The sequence below is a fragment of the Macaca thibetana genome, chromosome 11 (assembly GCF_024542745.1).
Source record: "Macaca thibetana thibetana isolate TM-01 chromosome 11, ASM2454274v1, whole genome shotgun sequence".
Classification (NCBI taxonomy): domain Eukaryota; kingdom Metazoa; phylum Chordata; class Mammalia; order Primates; family Cercopithecidae; genus Macaca; species Macaca thibetana.
Window position 1 is genome coordinate 5,681,147 of NC_065588.1, and position 24,539 is coordinate 5,705,685.

The 24,539-nt window shown below is 43.5% G+C and overlaps 1 protein-coding gene across 1 annotated transcript in view; it reads right to left on the bottom strand.

Annotated features, from left to right (window-relative positions):
• ANO2 (anoctamin 2) overlaps positions 1–24,539 on the bottom strand; it is a 363,519-nt gene that overhangs the window by 23,149 nt on the left and 315,831 nt on the right. The window contains exon 20 of the mRNA XM_050747557.1: positions 15,081–15,226. Coding sequence (XP_050603514.1) covers positions 15,081–15,226 — 146 coding nt within the window. The remainder of the gene's footprint in view (positions 1–15,080; positions 15,227–24,539) is intronic.

Sequence of the window (24,539 nt, forward strand, 5' to 3'; positions counted from 1 at the left end):
AGCAAGAAGAGAAGTGGGGCAGCAGTACAGTTCTTCATAAGTTTTAAACTAAAAGACTGCCTTCCCTGCATTCCTTCCTCCCTCCTCAAGCACTGACTAGGCATCTTCTGCATCCCAGAAGCCTTCTGTGGTACGCTGAGGGCTGTGGTATCCAGATACATTTCTGCCTTTTTTCTTAAGTATGCATGGGGAGGGAGTCTAGTGCAGATAACACCAAGCAATGTATGCCTCAGCAGCGAAAGGAGAGAAACGACCTGGGATTCAATCTACTTCCCAGAAATGCTAGAAGCAGCTCCTGGATGCTGCCTCAATTGTGTTTAAACAGCATTTGGAGAAGATGGCAGGAGCCTCATTATCCAGTGGAATGACTCAGTGTGTGTAAACAGGATGGCCCAGGGAAAGGAATTTCCTGGTTCTTTGAGCCATTGGCTTGTAGCACACACACACTTGGAGTTGTTTGTGACAGAATATGTGGGCCTTCCGTGCTGATGGTTTCTCAGGTACTCTAGAAAATCTGATCACTTACATCCAGCCTCTGTTGGAAATTTGGAAATTACCCATTGTAGTCTTTGCCATCCATGACCAAAGAATAACAGAGTTGAAAAGAAAGTGGTGTCACCTAAGTTGTCCCTCCATCTGAAGCTCCGGCTGTTCTACTCCTTTAATAAGTGGCCACTTTCACCTGATCATTGTCAGACAGGGAACTCAGTACCAGAGCCCGTCATTTTCATTGTTTTTCATTCTCTGTCTCCGTTTTAAGTCACCGGGACTTTGGGGTACTTGCTATAAAGCATTATCATAGCAGTAGTTGTCTAACATCTGGGGTAGTTTTCCTGAACTATCCAGATAATTGTATAAGTTCATCAATTTATGCTGTTACGGGAGACCTGCCCTAAGGAGGACAGCACTCCCTAATTACTAGCACTTCAAAATAAGGAGACTTCGCACTGCAAGAGGTGGAGTAGGTTGTCCCAATTAAATCAATACCACAAGGATGTCTGGAGAGTTTTCATGAAAGGTCATGTCTGCAGAGTCCGACTGACAGCCCGTCCCCACCCCCACCCAGCCCAGAAGGTCCTCATTACAGGATCACTTCTTTCATTCCTGCTTCTTAGGAAAACATTCATAGAGCACTTACTGTACGCCAGGCCTTGCGGTTAAGTACTGTGAATCAATAAGACACACATCTCACCCTCAAGAAGCTTCCATCACAATGTAGGGAGTATCATGACCCTGGGCCATTGGTCTTCAGATGAGAAGAACTGACAATCACATCATTTATTTATCTGAATGACATGGTGATAACACTTTACCAAGAGATTCTTCTGGGACTTGTCGCTGAACTCTCATGGGATTAAACTTGGGCCTATGTCTTTCTGCTCAGTAGGAAAAGTCAAATGGCTGCAAGTGTCCAGAGAACTTAAGCTTGCAGCTCTTAAAGCAAATGAAGAATTTCCTCTCACCAAGCCCTGAGGAAAACCCCACAACAGGGCTGTGAGAGGCCTGCGGCGAGGGAGTTTGGAAGCCCCATTTTGGGGCAGGGGACAGTGATGATTAACGCCGTGGCCAACTCCTGGGCCAGCTTTCTTTCCTCCCCTCTGAGATGGGGGAGTGGGAGATGATTCCTGAAGTCCTTCTTAGTAAGCCCTACAGGAAAAGGTTTGATATTGGAGATTCCCTCGAAAGCCCGCGCTGCTCCCCTCCCAGGTTTCTCCAGCTTAATCCCTCACTCTCAGGTTTCCCTTTGTCTGGAGCCAGCCCATCCCCACACCCACCGGCCGGAGGGGGCTCCCCACCCCCACACCCCTCCTCAGGCTGATCCCAGCCTCCCTTCACCTCGCGGCCCCTCCCCCAAGCCTGCTGGGCCCCAGCCCAGGTTCCAGCTCAATTTAGGAAAATGTAAATATAATACATCTCCCCCTGCTGCCTCCCTCGGCTGATGACCTGCCCCACCATTCCTACTGACAGGCCTGGAGTGGGCTCAGCGCACTTCCTGTCTGCATGGGTGGTCCTGGGGATCTCAGGGAAAGAGGCTGACAGCTGAGAGCTGGGCTGGGGATCACCATGTCAAGCACACCAGAGGCGGTGGGCAGCTTTGGTTTCATTGCTCTCATTTTTGTTCAAAGTCCAAGACATGGGCCCTTCTGGAATTGGGGAGGTCTAGCCAGTTGGGAAGGAAGGAGGAAACCTCACTTCATTCCATCCTTCCACAGAAGCCCAAGTTCCTGTAGGTCTTGAAGACAGTCTCCCATGGAATGGTTTGGAAAGGGGCTGTAGCCTCAATTCCACTAGTGAGTCATCTGGGTGACCTTAGGCAACTCACATCACCCTGGGCCTCTTGGCTTCAAGGTGCATTGTTCAACTAGGATGTATGAACCATGATGTCACCACTGGAAGGCACCCTGAAGGTCAGCTGGTCTCGTGGTCTGAAACTTATTACTCCTGTCAAGACACTTAATGAAAAATGATGACCTGCGCTTCCAGTTGTGCATGCTGACACGTCCCATCCTCAAAAAACATTTAGAAATCTAAGAAAGTGAGGGTGGCACTGACTCTGTTTTACCTTGTATGTCTAAAACATTGGCAGTGGTGCATTACTTGTGACACACTGCACAACTGGTTTTGACCACAGACCAGTGGGTTGCATCACTGCAGGGAAAAACTCATTCTCTGGTCTAATTCCCTCTAATTTCCAGGAAAAAAGGGAAGCCAGGGAGATGATACGTCATCATGCCCAAGGCCACACTGCTGGATAGAAGCAGAGCTAGATTTGCACCTGACTCTCACCTGACACCCTGGGAACATGGGAAGGAGAGACGCTCACTCTGCCTACAGTGATCATCTACAGATAAAAGAGGCAGCGGATGTGAAGGGGCTTTTACTTCAAACACAAGGGCGCAGAGAAATCAGAAGTAATGATATGGTGACTACCGCCCAGTCTTAGTTATCCATGGAGATGGCAGAAACTACAGCCCCCAACGAGATTTTGACATCTGCTGTGGACTTCAGTCTTCTCTCCCACCACGCTAGTCCCCAGAGCTGCTATCTCTCAACTGCATGGATGGGTTCACATTACACCTTCTCTCATTTCCCTGGCTTACTCGCTAGAAACGAGTGCTTAATAGGCCGGGGATGGGGGAGGGGAGGAGGCAGAGGAAGGAAAGGGGTGGCAGGAGAGGGGGACAGGGAAGGAGGAGGAGGAGAAAGAGAAACAAGGATAACCACCTCTCTTGATAATCCACTCACTGGATTATCAGCCCATAAATAAATGAGAATTGACCGTGGCTCAGCATCACTAGAAAGTGAGATTCTGTTAGCCTAGATAAGAGAAAGCTGAAGACATAAATGATACACTCATGTATTCAGTGACCCCCTTTACAGGCTTACCCAATATGTTTTTAGTGCCCATGCCCCAGGGGGCAGTGCTGGGCAAGGCCCTGCCATTTGAAGAATCTGCCCTTGGGAAATTAATTACCAAAGGCATCTCTATTTTAGGAGACATTTTGTCTGAAATCCGGTGGGGCAGGGGGAAGGGGGAGGTGGCAAGGAGCAGGTGACATGAGAGCTGGCTTTGGATGCGTGCATGAGAAGGCGCAGGCAAGTCCAGGGCCGGGAGAGCACTCAGGACAGGCAGGGCAGGAAGAAGCTGTAGGGTGCAGAGGATTCACTTCCCTGGACCACAGGACATGGAGAAGGACCTAGGATTAAATACAGGGGAAGGATGCTCTGGGAGGGCCTCACTAGGAGCACGGGACCCCGATGGTTTTTGGACACTGGAGGGATATGACCAACACTACACCTTGGAAGGAATAAATGAGGCAGTGGCGAGACGGTGGTGGCTGCAAGTGGCTGTGTTGAGGATGTAGTTTAAAAAAAAAAAAAAAGCACCAGGAAGGAGGCGGAGCTGACAGCGCAGATTCCTAAGACACCCTAGAGCAGGCCTGTCCAACCCCTGGTCCGTGGGCTGCATATGGCCCGGGACGGCTTTGAATGTGGCTCAACACAAATCCGTAAACTTTCTTAAAACATTACGAGATTTTTTTTTTGCATCGTTCTAGCTCATCAGCTATCATTAATGTTACTGTATCTTATGGGTGACCTAAGACAATTCTTCTTCTTCCAATGTGGCCCAGGGAAGTCGGAAGATTGGACACCCCAGCTCTAGAGGGAAGATCGGCGGCACAGCAAGCCCACTGGATGGGAGGTGTGTGGAGACAGAACGGAGAATGAGCAGTGATGTTAGATTTCTCAGCCAGGCGCCTGGAGGATGGTGGGGCCATTAATGTGGCAGAGAACTCAGAAAAGAGTCAAGGGGATGCAGCCTGCAGGCAGAAAGGCTTAGAAATGTTTCCCCTGAAGTGGATTCTCGTCTGGGGCCTTCCCTGCCTTGTCTGAAGTCTCAAGACAAGCGTGGGGCAGTAAGCGGGAGAAGAGCCTCCTGCATCCAGTTCACAGTTTGCTCGGCTTCAGTAGGTGGTTTCTAAAACCCAAAGACAAGGCCAAAAGAATGAGGAGAGCAGGCGATCTTTGAGAACACCTTTCTGCCAGTCAACCAGAAGCTGCAAAGACCTAGGCGAACTATTTTCTAGAACAGTAGGTTCTTTCTTGTTACTGTCTGTTTGCCCATATGGGGCCAATGGAATTTCCCCTTTGTCCTGGGAGGGTTTGCTGAAAAATCAACTCACGATAAGGCAGATTAATCAGAGAAAAAACTAGCCACCAGGCGTGGTGGCTCACACCTGTAATCCCAGCACTTTGGGAGGCCGAGGCGGGCAGATCACCTGAGGTCAGTGTCAGGCCTCTGAGCCCAAGCCAAGCCATCGCATCCCCTGTGACTTGCACGTATATGCCCAGATGGCCTGAAGTAACTGAAGAATCACAAAAGAAGTGCAAATGTCCTGCCCCGCCTTAACCAATGACATTCCACCACAAAAGAAGTGAAAATGGCCGGTCCTTGCCTTAAGCGATGGTATTATCTTGTGAAATTCCTTTTCCTGGCTCATCCTGGCTCAAAAAGCTCCCCCACTGAGCACCTTGTGACCCCCACTCCTGCCCGCCAGAGAACAACCCCCCTTTGACTGTAATTTTCCTTTACCTACCCAAATCCTATAAAACGGCCCCACCCTTATCTCCCTTCGCTGACTCTCTTTTCGGACTCAGCCCGCCTGCACCCAGGTGATTAAAAAGCTTTATTGCTCACACAAAGCCTGTTTGGTGGTCTCTTCACACGGACATGCATGACAGTCAGGAGTTCGAGACCTGACCATGGTGAAACCCCGTCTCTACTAAAAATACAACAAATTAGCCAGGTTTGGTGGGGATGCCTATAATCCCAACTACTCGGGAGGCTGAAGCAGGAGAATCACTTGAACCTGGAAGGCAGAGGTTGCAGTGAGCCAAGATTGCGCCACTGCACTCCAGCCTGGGCAACAAGAGTGAAACTGTCTCAAAACAAAACGAAAACTACCAATTTATTACTGCTATGCACACGGGGAAAATCACAGAGTGATTGACCACTATCCCAGTGTAGTACAGGTGCTTACATACCCTGCTTCTTAGGGGAAAGGGCGTGGGAAGGGCGCATGATTTTAGGGGGATAGTGATTTCAGGGGAATTTCATAGGCTTGAAGAACAGGCCATGGTTTGGGGCAAAGTCTACTGGGTCTGCAGAGCAGACAATGATTTGTGACAAAAGTCTGTCCAGGTTTGTTGACCGACTTCCGTCTTCTTTCCTGCAATGTGGGTTCAGTTCATGAAAACTCAGGGAAGGAATCGGAAGTAATTGTTCTTTTCTTTAGTAGGTCCAGACTTTTAGGCAGCTAAGGGAAATTCAGTCTGTGTTTGGGGAGAGGTAGAGGATTGAGAGAAGGGTGGGAGAGATTGTTCTCCTTGGTGGGTCTGACTGGTCTTTACGTAGATAGGGGAAAAATCTCCTTTAGCATTGTTCATCTCTAGGATCTTTAAATCAAAATACTGACTATGCCAGGGAGTCATACTTTGGGGTGACGTTCCCTGAGCTCCTTCACACATTTCTCTCTCATCCCAGATCCTGAAACTCTGGAAGGCACAGGCATGTCTGTTGTCTCCATGTCCCCAGTGCCAGCAGCAGTGCAGACACCAGAGCACTGCCCCGGGGCAGGCCAGGAGGGGCGGCACTGCAGAGGGAGGGATGTGGCCTTGGAGTGGAGGTCAGAACCAAGTCTGAAAGAGGTCATCTCACCCTGTCCACTGACACTAATGACTTGACCCCTTAAGGGAAAGGAATAAATTAAAATCAGAGGTGACTTTTCTTTGAGGGAAACTCTGATAATAAACATGGTTCACTTTGGTCTCAGGAGACTAAAATTATTGCATATTAAAAATTACACAAATATGTCCACAGTGAAGAAGGTGGCCCACAGTCATGGGATCAAGAGAAGCGAGGGCTTCTATTTCTCTACCAGTGAAGGAAAAGGACTTAAAGGGCCATTCATTTGATAATTATTTCATTGAGTTATTAGGTTCTAGTACCCATGCTGAGTGCTGTGACTAGAAAGGAGTAACACACTGTCTCTGTCCCCAAAGCATGTTTGAAAGGGTGCAGGTACAGGAGAAGAGGGGAAGAGAAAAACTGAGGATGGGAGAATGAGAAAACCGTACCAAGAGCAAATGTGTCTGAGGCTGCAACACTCAGCAAGCGGTCACAGGCAGACGACATGGCACAGGCAAACTGGACATGAGAGTGTGAGATAACCAGATACACACACGCGGGCCTGCAAGAAGATGCAAAACAAGAGCCAGCTTGGGATGCCCTCATCTGCTGCACTGGGTGTGTGAACTTGATATGAAAAGAAGTCAGTAGCATTGAAGGATTTTAAGTAGAAAAATGAATACAATCTGGTCTGCATTTTTAAAAAGCCGTTCTAAAAAGCAAGATGGAAAGGTAGAAGGAGTAAAAAAAGAAGCAGGGAGTCAACCTAGGATGCATTTGCAGTAATTCCAAGGAGAAATGGTGAGGGTTCAAATAAGAATCCAAAATTCTCACTAGAGGCAAAGTCAGCAAGTTAAGTAGCCACACATAGAAACTCTCCCCAGTGAGGGTTGATGCAAAGTCAGAAAGTAGTCATGGAGACTAAGACAGGATCCACACCAGTCCACAGACGTTCCTCCTGAATCCAGAAGCTCAGACTTGCCATTTCAGGACACAACTCGAATGCGGCTGCAAGAGCTTTAATGTCTGGTCTCCCAGGAGAACCTGCCCCATGCGTTTCCCTGGCACAGTGATTTCTACAGGCCTTGGTGCACACTTCCAGAGAGAGGAGAGACTGGGGGCCCTTTGCCTTTCAAAATAATTATCCGGCTTTTACTCCAAATAAATGAACAAGTAAACATGCGATCACTGAGGCACTTCCCTTTCTGTGAGGGTTTGACAGGATATAAGCTCGGGACCAAGAAAAATCAGACCTGCTCTCATGACTGTGTGAATGAATGACAGAAGAAATTCATCTCATCACCCACAGTAATAGCCCAAGGGCCTCAAACTTGTGTTTGCATTTAAGAAGCTGGGGGAAGGCTCTAAGGGAGATAATTGAATTCCTGAGGCAGGATTATAATAGCGATTATTTTTTGGATGACTAGAGCTTGTGGGTTTTAGATAAACAGATGACAAAAAGAGCCCATGTGAGAGTCCAGACTTGTCAATAGAGCCCTGAGGGCTTAGAGTTTACTGAAAGGACAAACATCTTGGAGTGTTTAGAGCTCAGGCTTCTGATTCTTAGATATGCCTTGGGGTCTGTTACCCTCATTCTTTAACCATTAGGGCACAGTCTACACTCACAGTACAAGAAGAACCTCCAGAGATCACTATATTCAGGAGCTTCAAGCTGTTTTGAGTCAAAAACTTTGTAGATTTGAGAGAAACTGAACTCTGGACAATAACAACGGTGGCCAATGTTCATTGAGAGTCTACATGTGGAAGCATTGTTTACCACTCTACATGCATCAGCTGATTCCCAGAATAGTCCTATGAGGTAGGCGCTATTATCATCAAAACTACTTTTCAGATGGGAGAATTGGGCCTGGCTGACTTTAAGCCTCAAAACCAGTCATGTAGCTAGCATGCAGCAGGGTTAGGTTCAAAAGCTCAGTGGTTCAACGGCAGCACCCACCCCTAACCACACTTAGCTGTTCGATGAACTTTGATGAGGGTTATTCTGCAGTCCAGTCTTTGTACTTGAGAAAAAGTATGTCCTTAAAGGGTTAAGAGGATAGTCCAGAGATAAAAGGGAGGAGCAAAACCTAACCCAGAACACGTTGTCCTCACATTTAAATAAAATATGAAATAAAATAGCCATGTCTCTAAAACACGTCTCTTAAGATTGAAAGTCATAGTGAAATGGACTAAAGAATTCTGTGAACCAATCCAGCTTGAAAGTCATGGTGAAATGAACTGAAGAATTCTGTGAACCAATCCACCTTGAAATTCTGTGAACCAATCCAGTGTGATTCCTCTTTCAGATAAGATTGCATCAATATCAACTGAGTTGTTGACTCAATCAATATCAGGAACAACCTGAATTGCTGAAGAGACTGTCCTGGTCTCCAGATTTGCTCCTCCCTCTAGATGCTTAATAAATGTTTGATGAATGAACTGATAAATGAATTCTTGCACCTGTGTTTTCTCTTTTCCTCCTGAGCCTTACTATCCCTCTTCTGCACTTGCTGCCCAATTTCCCAAGCAAAGAGTACACAGTCACCACACTGGCCAAGATTTTACAACTACTCTGTATGGTCTGATGTGAACTGCAAACCTATCTGGTCTTCAGGGTTCTCCACTAATCCCAGGTCTGTCCCTGAACCCTCCATACCTCAAGACTACCATTTGCTTCTCCTTGTGAACAGTTACTCATGGCCAGGTGTGGTGGCTCATGCCTGTAATCCCAGCAATTTCAGAGGCCAAGATGGGAGGATTGCTCAAGTTCTGGAGTTAGAGACCAGCCTGGGCAACATAGTGAAACCTCACGGCTACAAAAAATCAAACAAATTAGCTGGGCTTGGTGGTGCATGCCTGTAGTGCCAGTTACTAGGGAGGCTGAGGTGAGAGGGTCACTTGAGCCTGGGAGGTCCAGGCTGCAGTGACCCATGATAGTTCCACTGCACTCCAGCCTGGGTGACGTAACAAGACCCTGTCTCAAAACAAAACAACAACAACAACAAACAGTTACTCATGGCCAGGAGACTCGCTGCACTTGCCAGTCCTTTCCCTTGGAACGCTCTTCTCTGTTCTTATCATCTATATGTAGATCTCCAGAATCAGAAGGATCTTGGGATCACTAAATCAACCTCCCACCCTACAGCTGGAAACCTCTTCAGAATATCTGTAGTTCACCATCAAGTAAGCCCTGCTTTGAAAATGTAAATTCTTTACTTGTCTTGTAAAGTTATTATTATAGAGTTACCTCTGTCAAGAAACCTTCTCTCATTAATTAACACATGCATTAATTCATTCATTCTCTCATCTGTGTATCAGACATACCAAGTGTTTGAGTTTTGTTTTTGTTTTTTTAGAGATGGGGCATCACTCTGTCACCTAGGCTGGAGTGCAGTGGCACAATCACAGCTCACTGCAGCCTCAGACTCCTGGGCTCAAGTGATCCTCCCGCCTCAGCCTCCCAAGTAGCTAGGACTATAGGTGTACAACACTACATTCTATCATTTCTTTCTTTTTTTTTTTTTCCTTTTTGTAGAGACAGGGTCTCATTATGTTGCTCAGGCTGATCTTGAGCTCCTGACCTCAAGCAATCCTCCTGCCTCGGCCTCCCAAAGTGCTGGGTTTATAAGCATGAGTCACTGCACCTGGCCTGGAGTGTCCATTATATGCCAGGAAACGTGCTAGACTCCAGAAGCTGTGAAGATGAATAAGCCATGGTCCCTACCCACTGCTCTTCAGAGTCACCCCTAGACTGAGTCTGTTGAAGAACATATATGTAAGCAATACTACCATAATTCAGTAAGATGCCATCAGCGTGTGTACCAAACACAATACTAGGACAGAAACAAATAATGATTTGTTTCAAGACGAACTGGGGTTTGACCTGGGAAGACTTCCTAGAGGAAGCACCATGTAAAACTAAGCTAAGGATGAGTCTGGAATATTCAGGTTAACAGCGTGGAATGGAGTTAACCTCCCAGGCGTAGGGGGCTGGGAATCTCCGGCTTCCTATATGCTGATAATTCTTTCATATCACATGACTTCAGGATTCAGGATATTAAGTGATTTACACTCACTGAAAGGATATTTTCATATATTGCTCAAGGCTAGGTGAATTGTTCTTACTCTTTCAGAAAGTAATTTGGTAAAATGAATCAGGAACCATACAATGGCTATACCTAATCACACCTATGTGAATCTATCTGGATGAAATAATACCCTAAATAAAAGACTATATGCACAAAGATAGTGTTTATGAGAGGATTAAAATACGGGAGAATTGTTAAATAAGCCTCCACTGGAAGACAGGTAAGTGAACTATGGCACGCTTATTAAAGGGATTACTTTAGATTAGTTATTCTTTTTCTTCGTGCTTTCTTCTTTCTAAAGAAAAGAGTGCTTAGAAATACTTTCCTTACTCCAAAGTCAGGTACATATTCATCCACGTTTTCTTCCTGTTCGTCTAAAATCTAATAGACTAAACTTCCTTATCCATCTAGAATTTATTTGGATGGAGGTGAGATAAGGATCAGGTTATTCCCCCCTCCAAACGGTAAATAATTTGTCCCAACACCATGTGTTAAAAAAAATCTATTCTTAACCATAATTAAAAAGTCAAAAAAAAAAAAAAGGGGGATTACTACACAGCTATTCATTTTGAATGTTATGTGACAACTTAAAATATTTATTCATATAATGGGAAATAAAAAAATAAATGTGTAAGATCACAATTTTATTTTTAAATTCATGTACATAACAAAAAGAGTCTAAGAAACAGCACCAAAATGCTAAAAAAAAAAAAAAAAAAAAAAATACAAGGTTGGATTTGGAAGATATGTTCTCTTCTGTTTTCAATATTCCAGGTATAAGATTGTTTTATTCATTTTAAGGAGTGGGGTTTGGGGTTTGCTTTTGTTTCTGATTTTTCAGTTTATGGTCTGAATCTCACTCTCTACAATCTTGGTGTGAATTCCTTCCCCAAATCACCAAGTAAATCTTCTAGCGCCACTTTTCTTTTCACTCTTCTCATTTCTTGGTAAGCACCCAAGTTTAAACACATAATAATACAGTAGATACGTATTCAATGGCATAGCCCTGACAAAGTAGAGCATATTTCCCTAACTCTGCCTTCCTCAGGGTTCAGGACCATTAAGAGGAATAACACCAGACACTTAATACACAGCTTTTGTATGTGTTAGGCCCTCTTCTAAGAACTACATTAGCACTAAGCACTAAGACCCTCTTCTACTCACAGATACTAATTCATTCACTATCCACAACAATCCTATGAGGTGGATATTATTATCTTTTTTAATAGGCAAACAAATTGAGACACATAGGGGTCTTGATAAGGGCAAGTGGATAACTTACACATGGTTATCTAGCTAGTTGGTCAAAAGCTGGGATTTGAGCCCAGGAAGTATGGTTCAAGGGTCTTTGCTCCTCTTTGTTGTATTTTAATGTATTTCTCTTTTTATAACTTTCAAGTTCATGGGTGCAAGTGCAGGTTTGTTACATAGGTAAACTCATGTCATGGGGGTTTGTTGTACAGATTACTTCATCACCCAGGTATTAAGCCTAGTACCCGTTAGTTCTTTTACCTGATCCTCTCCCTCTTTTCATCCTCCACCCTCTGAAGGGCCCCAGTGTGTGCTGTTCCCCTCTGTGTGTCAATGTGTTCTCATGGTTTAGGTCCCACTTAAAAGTGAAAACATCTGGTATTTGGTTTTCTGTTCCTGTATTAGTATGCTAAAGATAATGGCCTCCACCTCCATCCATGTTCCTTCAAAGGACGTGAACTCATTGTTTTTCATGGCTGCGTGGTAGTTCACAGTGTACTATGTTTTCTTTACCCAGCCTATCATTGACGAGCATTTAGGTAGAATGCATTCTTTGCTATTATGAACACCTCTATGTACATAAACTAGAAAAATTTAGGGTCTCTGCTCTAATCACTCAAAAGAGAAAGCTTTCAAATAGCTGAACAGACAGGCTGACAAGCATGTGAAACCCACACAGCTAACTGGTGGCCGTGGAGGTGTGACCACTGGGGTCAGAGGGCGGAGACAGACAGATCTCAGGGGTTCCTAATGTAAGCCCTTTCCCAAACGGAAGTCCCAATCTCTGGCAGCACTTTCTTTCTTTCTTTCTGGGTGAGACGATGGCAGATGTAGAATGGCGTCTGAAATATGAGCAATCACCTTTGCGTAAATACAGCATCAGAGAGGGAGGGATTAGAGGTAGTTCTTAGCCAAACATGAAAAGCATAAAGGCGCTACACGTTTCCTTAAACCAGGTCTTGATGTTTTCTTTATCTATTGTTTCTGAAGCAGACATAATGATTGTTTCTTCTCTGGTGAGTTGCTTCAGATTACAAAGCTTGAGACTTTGCCTAGAATGGTAGACATCCCAGGGCTAGGACAACATTTTCATGGCCATCTGATCTAGACCCTGCCCATTACTCCACTGCTAACATACACATGCAATTTCTTATAACAGAATAGGAGGAACATCCCTTAGAAATGATGAGTGAAGAGCTCTTTAGTTTAATTAGATCCCATCTGCACAGCAAAAGAAACTACCCTCAGAGTGAACAGGCAACCTACAGAATGGGAGAAAATTTTTGCAATCTACTTACCTGACAAAGAGCTAATATCCAGAACCTATGAAGAACTCAATCAAATTTACAAGAAAAAAACAAACAACCCCATCAAAAAGTGGGCAAAGGATATGAACAGGCACTTCTCAAAAGAAGACATTTATGCAGCCAACAGACACATGAAAAAATGCTCATCATCACTCGCCATCAGAGAAATGCAAATCAAAACCACAATGAGATACCATCTCACACCAGTTAGAATGGCAATCATTAAAAAATCAGGAAACAACAGGTGCTGGAGAGGATGTGGAGAAATAGGAACACTTTTACCATGTTGGTGGGAGTGTAAACTAGTTCAACCACTGTGGAAAAGAGTGTGGCGATTCCTCAAGGATCTAGAACTAGAAATACCATTTGACCCAGCGATCCCATTACTGGAGATATACACAAAGGATTATAAGTCATGCTGCTATAAAGACACATGCACATGTATGTTTACTGCAGCACTATTCACAACAGCAAAGACTTGGAACCAACCCAAATGTCCATCAGTGACAGACTGGATTAAGAAAATGTGGCACATATACACCATGGAATACTATGCAGCCATAAAAAGGATGAGTTCGTGTCCTTTGTAGGGACATGGATGCAAATGGAAACCATCATTCTCAGCAAACTATCGCAAGAACAGAAAACCAAACACCTCATGTTCTCACTCATAGGTGGGAATTGAACAATGAGATCACTTGGACACAGGAAGGGGAACATCACACACCGGGTCCTATTGTGGGGAGGGGGTGGGGAGGGATAGCTTCAGGAGATATAGCTAGTGTAAATGACGAGTTAATGGGTGTAGCACACCAACATGGCACATGTATACATTTGTAACAAACCTGCACGTTGTGCAAATGTACCCTAGACCTTAAAGTATAAAAAAAAAAAGAAATGATGAGTGAGGTATCCTGTGCACAAAAAGGCACTGACGGCCCTCTGCTACAAGTGACTAGGTGAAGGGAGCAGGAGTTGTACGCAAACACAATGATAGGTGCAATGATGCTAAGTATTGAATTAAACATTGAGTGATTTTTTGATGGATCTTACTGATGGTTCCCCATAATCCATAGATTGAGTAAATGTTCAGAGTGTTTAGATGTTATAGCTAAGATATTTATTTATTTAATTTTACTTTTTTGAGACAGACTCTCACTCTGTAGGCCAGGCTGGAGTAGGGTGACACAATCTCAGCTCACTGCAAGCTCCGTCTCGCAGGCTCAAGCAATTCTCGTGCCTCAGCCTCCCAAGTAGCTGGGATTACAGGTGCCTGCCACCATTCCTGGCTAATTTTTGTATTTTTAGTAAAGATGGGGTTTCACCATGTTGGCCAGATTGATCTCAAACTCCTGACCTCAGGTGATCCACCTGCCTCTGCCTCCCAAAGTTCTGGGATGACAGGGTGAGCCACTGTGCCCGGCTTATACCTAAGCTCTAGATGTCCTATGCTTTTCATTCATTAGCTCCAAGTCTTGGAAAGAGGCTTCTCAAACATCCATCCCAATAGATGATCAGAATTATAGTCAAGTAGCCAAGAGTGCAAAGGCACCTGGCCTAAGCTGGGATCCTTCTCATAATAAAGAACTCATGGTTTCCAAGCCACATCTAAAATGATTGTGTTCCATCAGCCTATACTGATTTGTGTCCCGCCTTCAAGCCTTATACAAAACAACCAGAGGCGCTGCAACTAGAAATACACTTCTCACTCCCTACTGAAATAGACCCAACTTTTTGTTAAAAAGCTGTCATCTTATCCAGCCTTATCTGATCAAAGTAGGGGACTCTCCTATATTCTCCGAGTCAAAATGTAGATATCCTTGACCCAAGTGTCATCGGATATCTTCCATGAAGGAAGACTTTCATGGAAACTATATTTTTAAATTTCAGATTTTACTATTTCCCTTTTAGCTTTATCAATAATGGAAACCATGGGAAAGGGCCTGAGAGATCGAACTTCAGTTTATAGATGAGGAGAGGAGTCCCAAGGGAAAGAGAACATCATCCTAGAATTATCCACCAAACTGTTGACTGAGCTGCTCCAGGTTCTCCTTCCAGGTCTCTTTCTGCCCCATTCTTCTCAACTTTCATGTGGCACTGAAGGGAACACTGAATAGCCATGAAGCTCATGAAGAAGCAAAGGCTGTCCAGTCATTTTCCCCAATCCCCTACCTTCTTCCCTCAACCCCACTAACCCCTTGTCTGAACCTGCCCCCAGCGGAAGGCAGGACCATGGGTTCTCACTCATTTCCATGTACTCCGGAGTCAGTCCTGTGTATGGTTCCAAGCTGTAGTCTAGGTCCCACTGCTCTGGATGTTTCGAATGGGCAGAGTCAGTTTCTCCAGCTTCTGTCTCATCTTTCAGCTTTCGAAATAGTTTCTTTAGCTTCCTGGAAAAGAAATGGATTAAGTTACAAAAAGCCTCTGGAGAATAGGGTTGGTTTTGCAGACAGAAAAAAGAAAAAGAACACAAAGGTTTGACACTAAAGCCATCTCTGATCCAAAAACAAGCAGAGATAGAGAGACACTAAAGAGACTACGTTTCTCCTAAAGACAACCTGAGGAAGTCCTTTATCAAGATCATGCAGACTCCCTCCACAAAGGATCAGGTTTCTTCAAAGCCCAAAAACCTTTTGAATTCTTCCTGCTGTTTGAAAAGCAACAAGAGAGTTGGCCCTTCCTGCCAATGCTGAGACAGCGCCAGTCCTATTATCCAACAGGTGATCTATCCACCCTCTTCATGGGGGAACACAGGGCTGTTCTCCTCCCAGGTGAAACATTTTTCAAGTCTCAATAACATTAATAGCATCATCTTTCCATTAAAGCCAAGCTAAGCATTGTCTACCACTGCTATGGACTGAATGATGTCCGCTGAAATTCATTTGTTGAAGCTCTAATCCCCAGTGTGACTGTATTTGGAGATATGACTTTTAGGAGATAATTTAGATTAAGTGAGGTCAAAAAGGTGGGGTTGTAATCCAATAGGATTGGTGGCTTTATGAGTAGAGGAAGAGAGAAAGAGATACCTCATCACCATCTGAGGACACAGTGAAAAGGCAGCTACCTGTAAGCCAGGAAGAGCCCTCATCAGAAATTCAACCCTTTTTGACCTTCATCTTGAACCTTTCAGCCTCTAGAACTATGAGAAAATAAATTTCTATTAGTTAAGCCTAGGGCATTTTGTTACAGCAGCCTGAGCAGACTAAGACAACACATTCAGGATTTTTTTGGTCTAGAATGATGATAATGGCCCGATTTATCAGGGTTGACATAAGAATTAAGTGAAACAATGTTTATACAGTCCTTAGCACAATATCTGGACATAGTGAGCATTGAATAGATGATACCTATTATTATTTTTAGTATTGAATGTTAAAATACACCTTAGGGTAGAGTTATTTCATACTTCCCATTGATGTGCAATGTATAGGGAACAGAATTGCGGTTTTTGCAATTACTTTTTAATGGCAAAAACTGCAATTACTTTAAGCAGCAACCTAATAGTTGGGAGACCTAACAGCAAAATGGTCAGAATCATAGACTTGAAGAGTTTAAATGGGATTTTGAAGTCCATGCTTCATCTAGATGTAGGAACCTCCCCATGTCCCCCAACATTCTTCACCCAAGACCACCCAACCCTTGTGTAGACATTTCCAGATGAGCACTCCTGGTATGATTAGGCATCCAATCCTTGTTTGAAAGTGCCTCTAACAACTAATGAAAATCTAATAGTTCAAAATAACATTTTGATCAGTTTCTGGTCTAATATCAATTCCCATCAAGAGGACGTAGTAGAGTATAGTGGATACAAGTCTCATCTCTGGTGTCAGAAATTGTATAAAACCAGATTTCACAACTTACCAACTATATGTCCATGGGCAAGTTATTACAACTCTATAAGCTTTAGTTTTATCTTTAAAATGGAGAAATAAACATGAATTTGCCCATAGGGTGAGTTAAAAGACATAATCTATACAGCATGCTTCATTTAGGGCTTGATACCTGTTAAGAGTGTGTACCAAGATACATGCTCTGATAGACATTTATCAAGATAAAGATAGATAAATATATCTATCATTGTCCCTACTATCATCTTTATCACAGAAGGATTTAAAGAGTGGGCTGAAATTATTTAGAAACAGTAGTAAAAAAATCGTAAGAAAAAAGTAAGCAATAATTCTGTGATAATAAGAAATCGAGAAAAACTAGATGGAGCCCACAGATTCTGAAGCTAAATAGTGTGGACTGGTTAAGATCCTGTCTGAGTCAGAAAAGAAGGAGAGGATAGAGGAAAAAACAAAGAGAGAGAGAGAAGAAAAGAAGAAAGGAAAGTGAGGGAAGTCTAGAACCAGAACTCAAAGTGAGACTACTCCTCCAGGAATAGTAATCAGATGACCTGGTGAAATCTTTAGTAAAGAATTACTAAATTGTGATTCATACATTGAAAATTGAATATAAACATATATTTATCCACTTCTGAAATGCCACTAAAATAACAATGAATGAATTTTTAAAAATGTATAAAACCACAGGTTAATGAAAATAGTCATGAATATAGTAGTGTGTGAGGAACGTTGATGAATATCTTGGAAGATGGACAGTGTATGAGGGAGTCAGCAAAGCTGTGTGGCTGCTATCAACTGTTCACAGTGGAAGATGGTAGAGAGAAACAAGCCAACTCATGCTATAAAAATCTCAGAAAGGCTCAGGAGTTGGACGCACCAGGTACCCCCAAGGCAGGGAGTGGTGACTGGTCAAAGCTCTGCTTAAGGAACAGTAGACCCCAATGTCTCTGTACGCATGTTGCCTAGGACTTCCCAATACCAACAGGAGCAAAAAGTTTATTCTGAAGAGAAAAATGAACCAATAAAAACCTAGATCCAAAATAAATTCAATAAAATGACAGAAAGATAAAAATCAATACAATCTCTCAGAAAAAAAAAAACTAGAACAGACATAGAAATGGACAATAGGACAGAAAATATTAAAAAATTAATTGATCTAGGAACTCCTTTTTTTCTTGATCATAGCCCAAGATGGGGTACAGCAGTGTGATCAAGGATCACTGCAACCTCTGTCCCCCAGGCTCAAGCTATCCTCCCACCTCAGCCTCCCGAGTAGCTAGGACTATAAGCATGCACCACCAGGCCCAGCTAATATTTTTTGTATTTTTAGTAGAGACAGGGTTTCACCATGTTGCCCATGCTGGTCTTGAATTCCTGGGCTCGGGTGATCCACCCACTTGGGCCTCCCAAAGTACAAGGATTACAAGCATGAACCACCACACCCAGCCTGAAACTCCAACACTTAATCAGAAAGAGAAGACAGAGAAAACAGTGGGGAAGAAAATACAAAAGAAATATACGAAAATGTCCCAGAGGTGAAGGATGTGCATTTTCTGATTGGAAGCACCCACTCAGCACAATGGTGAAAAAAAAGCCTCCAGCATAACATATCGTCATGAGATTTCAGAACTCTAGGAATGATGAAAGGGATTCTAAAAGCTTCCAGATCCAGAGAAACAAACATAGATCCTCTACAAATAATCGGGAATCAAAAATAGGTTACAATTCTCCAGATTAGCCTTGACACTAGAAGACTCTGCAGAGATGTATTTACATTCAGAAGGCAAATAATTTTCAGCATAGACTCCTATACACAGCCAAAGTATACATGAAAGTCAAAGACAGACTAAAGACACTTTTAAGTATGCAAGGTTTCAAAAAAATTAACTTTCTATGCGTGCATCCGTTCTCATGAAGTTCCTGGAGGATGAATTTCACCAACCAAGCAACAAAGAAAACATACAGAATCCAGCAAACAGAAACCCCACCAAAGAAAGAAGGTATTGAAGCTAACTCAGATGATAGCTCTATAGAAGGTTTAGCAAATGGGCAGCTCTGGTTTGTACAGGAGAACAGAGGATTCCTAGAAATCATCTACAGGAAAAAAAAATGTGACTAATAATACATGTGATGTGTTTGATGAAGTAATCTCACTGGCAATAGGGACATTTAAACAAGAGTGACCAATATAAGTGCGTTATAAAGGGAGAAGTTTAGGTGATTACGAGAACATAAAATAGAAAGTCCTAAGCTGGCCTAAGGCAGCGATGTTCTCTTTGAGGAAGAGATGTGTAAACTAACTTAATTATTTAAATTAATTTATTAAATAATTTAGTCTTATTATTTAAGACTAAATAATGAAAGATGGTAGAAGAAGAACGAGAAAGGTGGAGAGAGTGTGAGGGATGAAGAGGTTATTCTAGGCAGGGGGAATTATTTATGCAACGGCCTCAGGCAAATGTGAAAATGGCTCATAGAAAGGACTGAAGGGAATGTAAAATGCTTGGAGCATAGAGTACAATCGAGAAAATGATGAAAGGTGTCTTGAAAGGTAGTGTAGGCTCATGGCATCAAAGGCCTTGTACACCATATTATGCAGTGGTTTAGGCGAGAGATTATGGTAGCAGAGTCTGGGGTGATAGCAACGGACATGAAGGGAAGTAGACATTTGAGACATGCATAAGAGGTAGAATTAAAAAGTGGATGCTGGATTGTACACAGAAAGGGAAGGACAACGAGGAATCGGTGATGATTCTCAGGGTCTTAGGGCATGTGTGTGGATGGTGGCGCCGATTGCTATGATAGAGAACACAATGTAAGAGACAGTTTTGATGAGGACAAGGTGGGGGGGGAGTTGTTCTTGCCATGTCTAAGTGGAGAAACCCACGAGACAACTAAGTAGACATGTCCAGTAGGCAACTGCATGTCTGTGCCTAGAGCCCTGGAACAATCTGGGACTGATGGAGATCTGAGAATTGTCGTGGAGAGAGCGGCAGAAGCCCTAGGGATGAGCAATGCCAACTATGGATAGAGCGTATGTCAGAAAATGGGATTTTTCTGACATCCCTGAGTAGCCTTATGGGATGGGGTAGAGGGAAAGGAGTCTTCAAAGGACAAGGAAGGAGAGCCATGGGAACAGAAGGCCGACTGCAAGACTGTGTGGCGAAGGCAAGGGAAGACACACGGGCTATGGGAGGGGCTTTGTGGTCAAAGTCCTATCGAGTGTGGGTAGGTCAAAACGAATGTGGGGGAAAATATCCACAAATAGTCCTGTGAATTTATCACTCCCAGATTTCCTCCTGGATATCTCAGTGACCATTAAAAAATAATAATAAAGAAAATCCCTCCGGAGCAGAATTCAACAGGAATCCTGGAAGTTGTATAACATACAGATGGGCTTTTGGAAAACTTCAGATTATGATTCCAACCGTATGATGCACTCACTCATTAAAATAACTCCTTTGATGTTACCCCCTTGCTTTTCTTTTTTTTTTTTTATTTGCTATTTTTCCGTCCCTTTTTAATGACAAGTCTCAGAAACTCTTTCCAGAAGGCTCAGAGCTTTCCCTCTGCCTGTGCCCCATAGAGTCACCCCAGGACCATGGTGAGTGTCCGTCACACCTTAGGCCTCCCTGCAGCAGGAATCTGGGCCCCAGACCGGTCCCTACAGACCTGACTCCACAGATCTTTAACCTCATTAAATAAAGAAGCAGAACTTAGCCCTAAATGACCAAAGATGAGGAACACATCAACCTCTAAGCTATGTATTCCTATTCCTTTTCCTGATACCTGGCAAGGTTCAAATTTGTTCCTTACACTTCTGATTTCTGGCCAGATTCCACTGTATTTGAGGAGAACACAGACCTCCCTCCTGTGACGGCTTTAAAGAGAGACTGTTTTATGTCTGGAAATATAACATTTATCACATTTACAAAAAGAAAGCAGAAAGTTTATGAAATTTTACTAGCTGTGTCCAGGGGTATATTTAACAGTTATTTTTGGATATGATCTGGAGCTTTTAGTCAGAATAGGGATGGCAAGACATTTTGACCGTGGAAGTATTGATCTGTCTATCTGCTCTGTCTCAAAGCATGCCCAGGAAAGAACGTGGCACATGAAAAAGGTGGCATTTACCCTTTCACCAAAAACCCATCTCTCTGCATGAGAAGAAGCCCGTTTCCAATTTTGCTTCAGTGTGGACCGGAGCTCAATTTGAGATGGAATTACAGCAAGGAGTTGGGCTGTGGTGGGGCATGTGTTCCGGGGGCACTATGCAGTTTGGACCCGAAGTCTATCTTGCATGAACATATATGGGAAAGGCATGGTGTAGGGAGGGGAGGAGGGAAATTCCCATCCATGGATTCAGGTAATAAATGCCACAAGATCAGATTCAGCCATGCTGCTCGCCATGTATAAGTAATCTCAGAAGGAGACGCATATGAACATCATACCGGGGCCCATAGTGTTTAAAACCATCCGATCCTCTCTGGGAAGCATCTGCCACAACTGTGTCAGGCCCCAAGAGCCTGGGGATGTGTGAGCGGGGACCGTCCAAAGCCAGATCACGCAACCAAGTTTTCTCTACTATCATGGCATTAGTCACAGAGCTGCCTTTCAAGTGCTCAGTGACCCCATTTTACTGCCTCGCTTTGAAGCATTTTGTTTTCCACCTCCAGGGTCTCTGAGCCAGGCCTAGCAATAGTGGGGGCAGCTGCTGCCTGATGGAAGATACCTGGACACACAGCATGGCTTCCACAGTGGTCCAGTCCGGGACACCTGCCAGAAGTAGAGGTGGCGTATGACCCTTCGGAAGATCCTGCACTTGGCCTTGCATCTCATTAGAGCCCCTTGGGAAGGAGTTATTTAGTTATTTCCTTTGCTGCTCTTGTTCAGTCTCTCTCATTACCATTAAGAAAAATACCTTTGGCCTGAAACTGGTCTGCCTTTGACAACGCCCAAGGCTTGTACTTTCATTTTTCACAAAGAGAAGGCAGATCTTAGTCTAAAAGCCTTGGAGAGGAAAGAATGTCATTGATTGTTTAATAATAATGGTGTGTTTTTGTTGTATTGCTTTTCACATTATTTCCTCCTTATGGAGACTGATGGTGTTAGTTTTCCAATTTCAGAAATGTTAGGATTTTAATTAAAAAGCAAGTTGGTTTGGAGGAAACTAATACGTAAGTAGCTGTTTCCATAGATAATCTGGGGAAATTCAAAAGTTGATTCAAAAATGACCGAAGAGTGGGAAGCAATGTTCTAATTCAAGAAGCCTGCTAGACTGTAAGATTCTCAAGGCCATCAAAATGATGTTATTTTTTTCAGTACACATACATGCACACACACACGCATGTTTGTGCACACGCACATACAGAATCTAATGAGAATGTTGCAACCTCAGGGAGATAGAAAAATTATAGCTGACTACCTGGCCTACTAATAAGGGACAATTTAGACACTCTTAAACATTTAAAAATTTTCTTTGGAAGAATCTTAGAAAATTGCTTTCAGAAGTAAAGGATCAACTAAGATGATAAATATTTTAATTGTAAAGTCTTACTACATTTTTATATTCTTCTTTTTTTTTTTTTGAGACAGAGTCTCGCTCTGTCGCCCAGGCTGGAGTGCAGTGGCCGGATCTCGGCTCACTGCAAGCTCCGCCTCCCGGGTTCACGCCATTCTCCTGCCTCAGCCTCCCGAGTAGCTGGGACTACAGGCGCCCGCCACCTCGCCCTGCTAGTTTTTTTGTATTTTTTAGTAGAGATGGGGTTTCACCGTGTTAGCCAGGATGGTCTCGATCTCCTGACCTCGTGATCCGCCCATCTCGGCCTCCCAAAGTGCTGGGATTACAGGCTTGAGCCACCGCGCCCAGCTATTCCCAAATATTCTTATCCAGCACAGTCACCCATCTAACTCCCCAGACTTGCCTCTGGTTTTTTTTGTGTGTTTTTTTTTTCTTTTTAAAAACAAACTGGCCTTTAGAATGAATATGTATCTCCCTTGGGGAAAGAATTCTATGTGGACTCTGAAGGTACGTAAGAGCAAAGAATTCTATGTGGACTCTGAAGGTACGTAAGAGCTTTACTGCCCACTAAAAGCCACTGAGCCAGGAACAGAAGACAAAACGACTGTCCCTGAGTTGTTCTCTCCGGTTTCACCCCCTGGAGTGGCAACGCTTCCAAAGCATCAGTTTTAAACATAAAAGCCTTTGCCACACAGTAAAATGCTGGTCACCTGGAAACCCCAAGAATGGTTCTTTTTTCCTCAGATGTCCACATTTTATGTTTTCTAGATAGCTCAGCATTTATCCAAGCTGGTTTTTAGTTTAGTTTTGTTTAAATGTAAAAACTTTTTTTTTAAGTTAGATGGAAATCTTTCTAGAATAACTTTGCCAAGGTTATACAATGAGTATATTGTAAAGTCTGGATTTAAACCCAGATCTAGTAGGCCAGGGATCCTCAATCCCCGGGCCACAGACCAGTACCGGTCCTTGGCCTGTTAGGAACTGGGCCACACAGCAGCAGGCGAGCGAGCGAAGCTTCATCTGTATTTACAGTCACTCCCCATCACTCATGAACACCTGAGCTCCGCCTCTTGTCAGATCAGTGGTGGCATTCGATTCTCATAGGAGGGTGAACCCTATTGTGAATTACGCATGTGAGGGATCTAGGCTGGGAGCTCCTTGTGAGAATCTAATGCCTGATGATCTGTCACTGTCTCCCATCACCCCCAGATGGGACCATCTAGCTGCAGCAAAACAAGCTCAGGGCTCCCACTGATTCTACATGACGGTGAGTTGTAAAATTATTTCATTATATATTACAATGTAATAATAATAGAAATAAAGTGTACAATAAATGTAATGCACTTGAATCATCCTGAAATAACACCCCACCCCTCCAGTCCATGGAAAAACTGTCTTCCAGGAAACCTGTCCCCTGTGCCAAAAGGGTTAGGGACCACTGTGTTAGGCCACCAAATCTTTGCCCTACAGATGTGTTAAAAACTACTGGGTCTAATTTTTATAATTTACACGACTCCTTCCTCACTGGCAGGCTCAATCATCATTTCTCTTCTGACTATGAAAGACTTCTTTTCTTGTTTATGTTGCATCTGTGTCATCCATGCCAGGTACTTCAAGGCTGAATTGAAGGAGTCTGATTTATTGAGAGTGGAAGATCCAGTAATCATAATCATAGTGATCTTATATGACCAAACTCAAAATGCAACCTTCATAATTATACAAATTATAAAGAACTTTGGAGATAAAAGACCCTAAGATTTGGTAAAAGAATTTTCGTTCTACATCTTTGAATTTAACTACATAATTATGTTGTATACATCCTCTAGCAGAGTAGAAATGGAAAGGAAACATCTTTTGAAAGAGGAATGGCTTGTATTTGGAATCAGCAGTGACCAGCTTTGCTCATTAGAGAGAAGTTCAGAGGGCACTAGAGCTTGAAGACACCTTACATGTGATTTTAATGCTACCACATTCATCAAGAGATGAGGACAGTTAGACTCAGAGAAGCAGCTTGCCCATGGCTTTATGAGTTACTGTGCAATTGCCATTGTTTAAAGGGTGGTACATTTTAAAACATACAAAGTTTTAAGCACACGTCAATCATATACAAGAAAATTTAGCCTTCAAGGCATACGCCATGCATTATTTTCACCTGTTATGGAGTGGATGGAGTTGGGGGATGGGGACATACCAATGTGTTGTCCAAACACACGCCTGAGATTTTGCCTCTCTTGTATTCTATGAAAGCTTTCTGGGTCCAGAGAAAATGGGCTAAGTGGTAGACCAGATGACCAGGGATGAAAAAATGGGCATTCCATGCCCACAAGCTGTAAATAA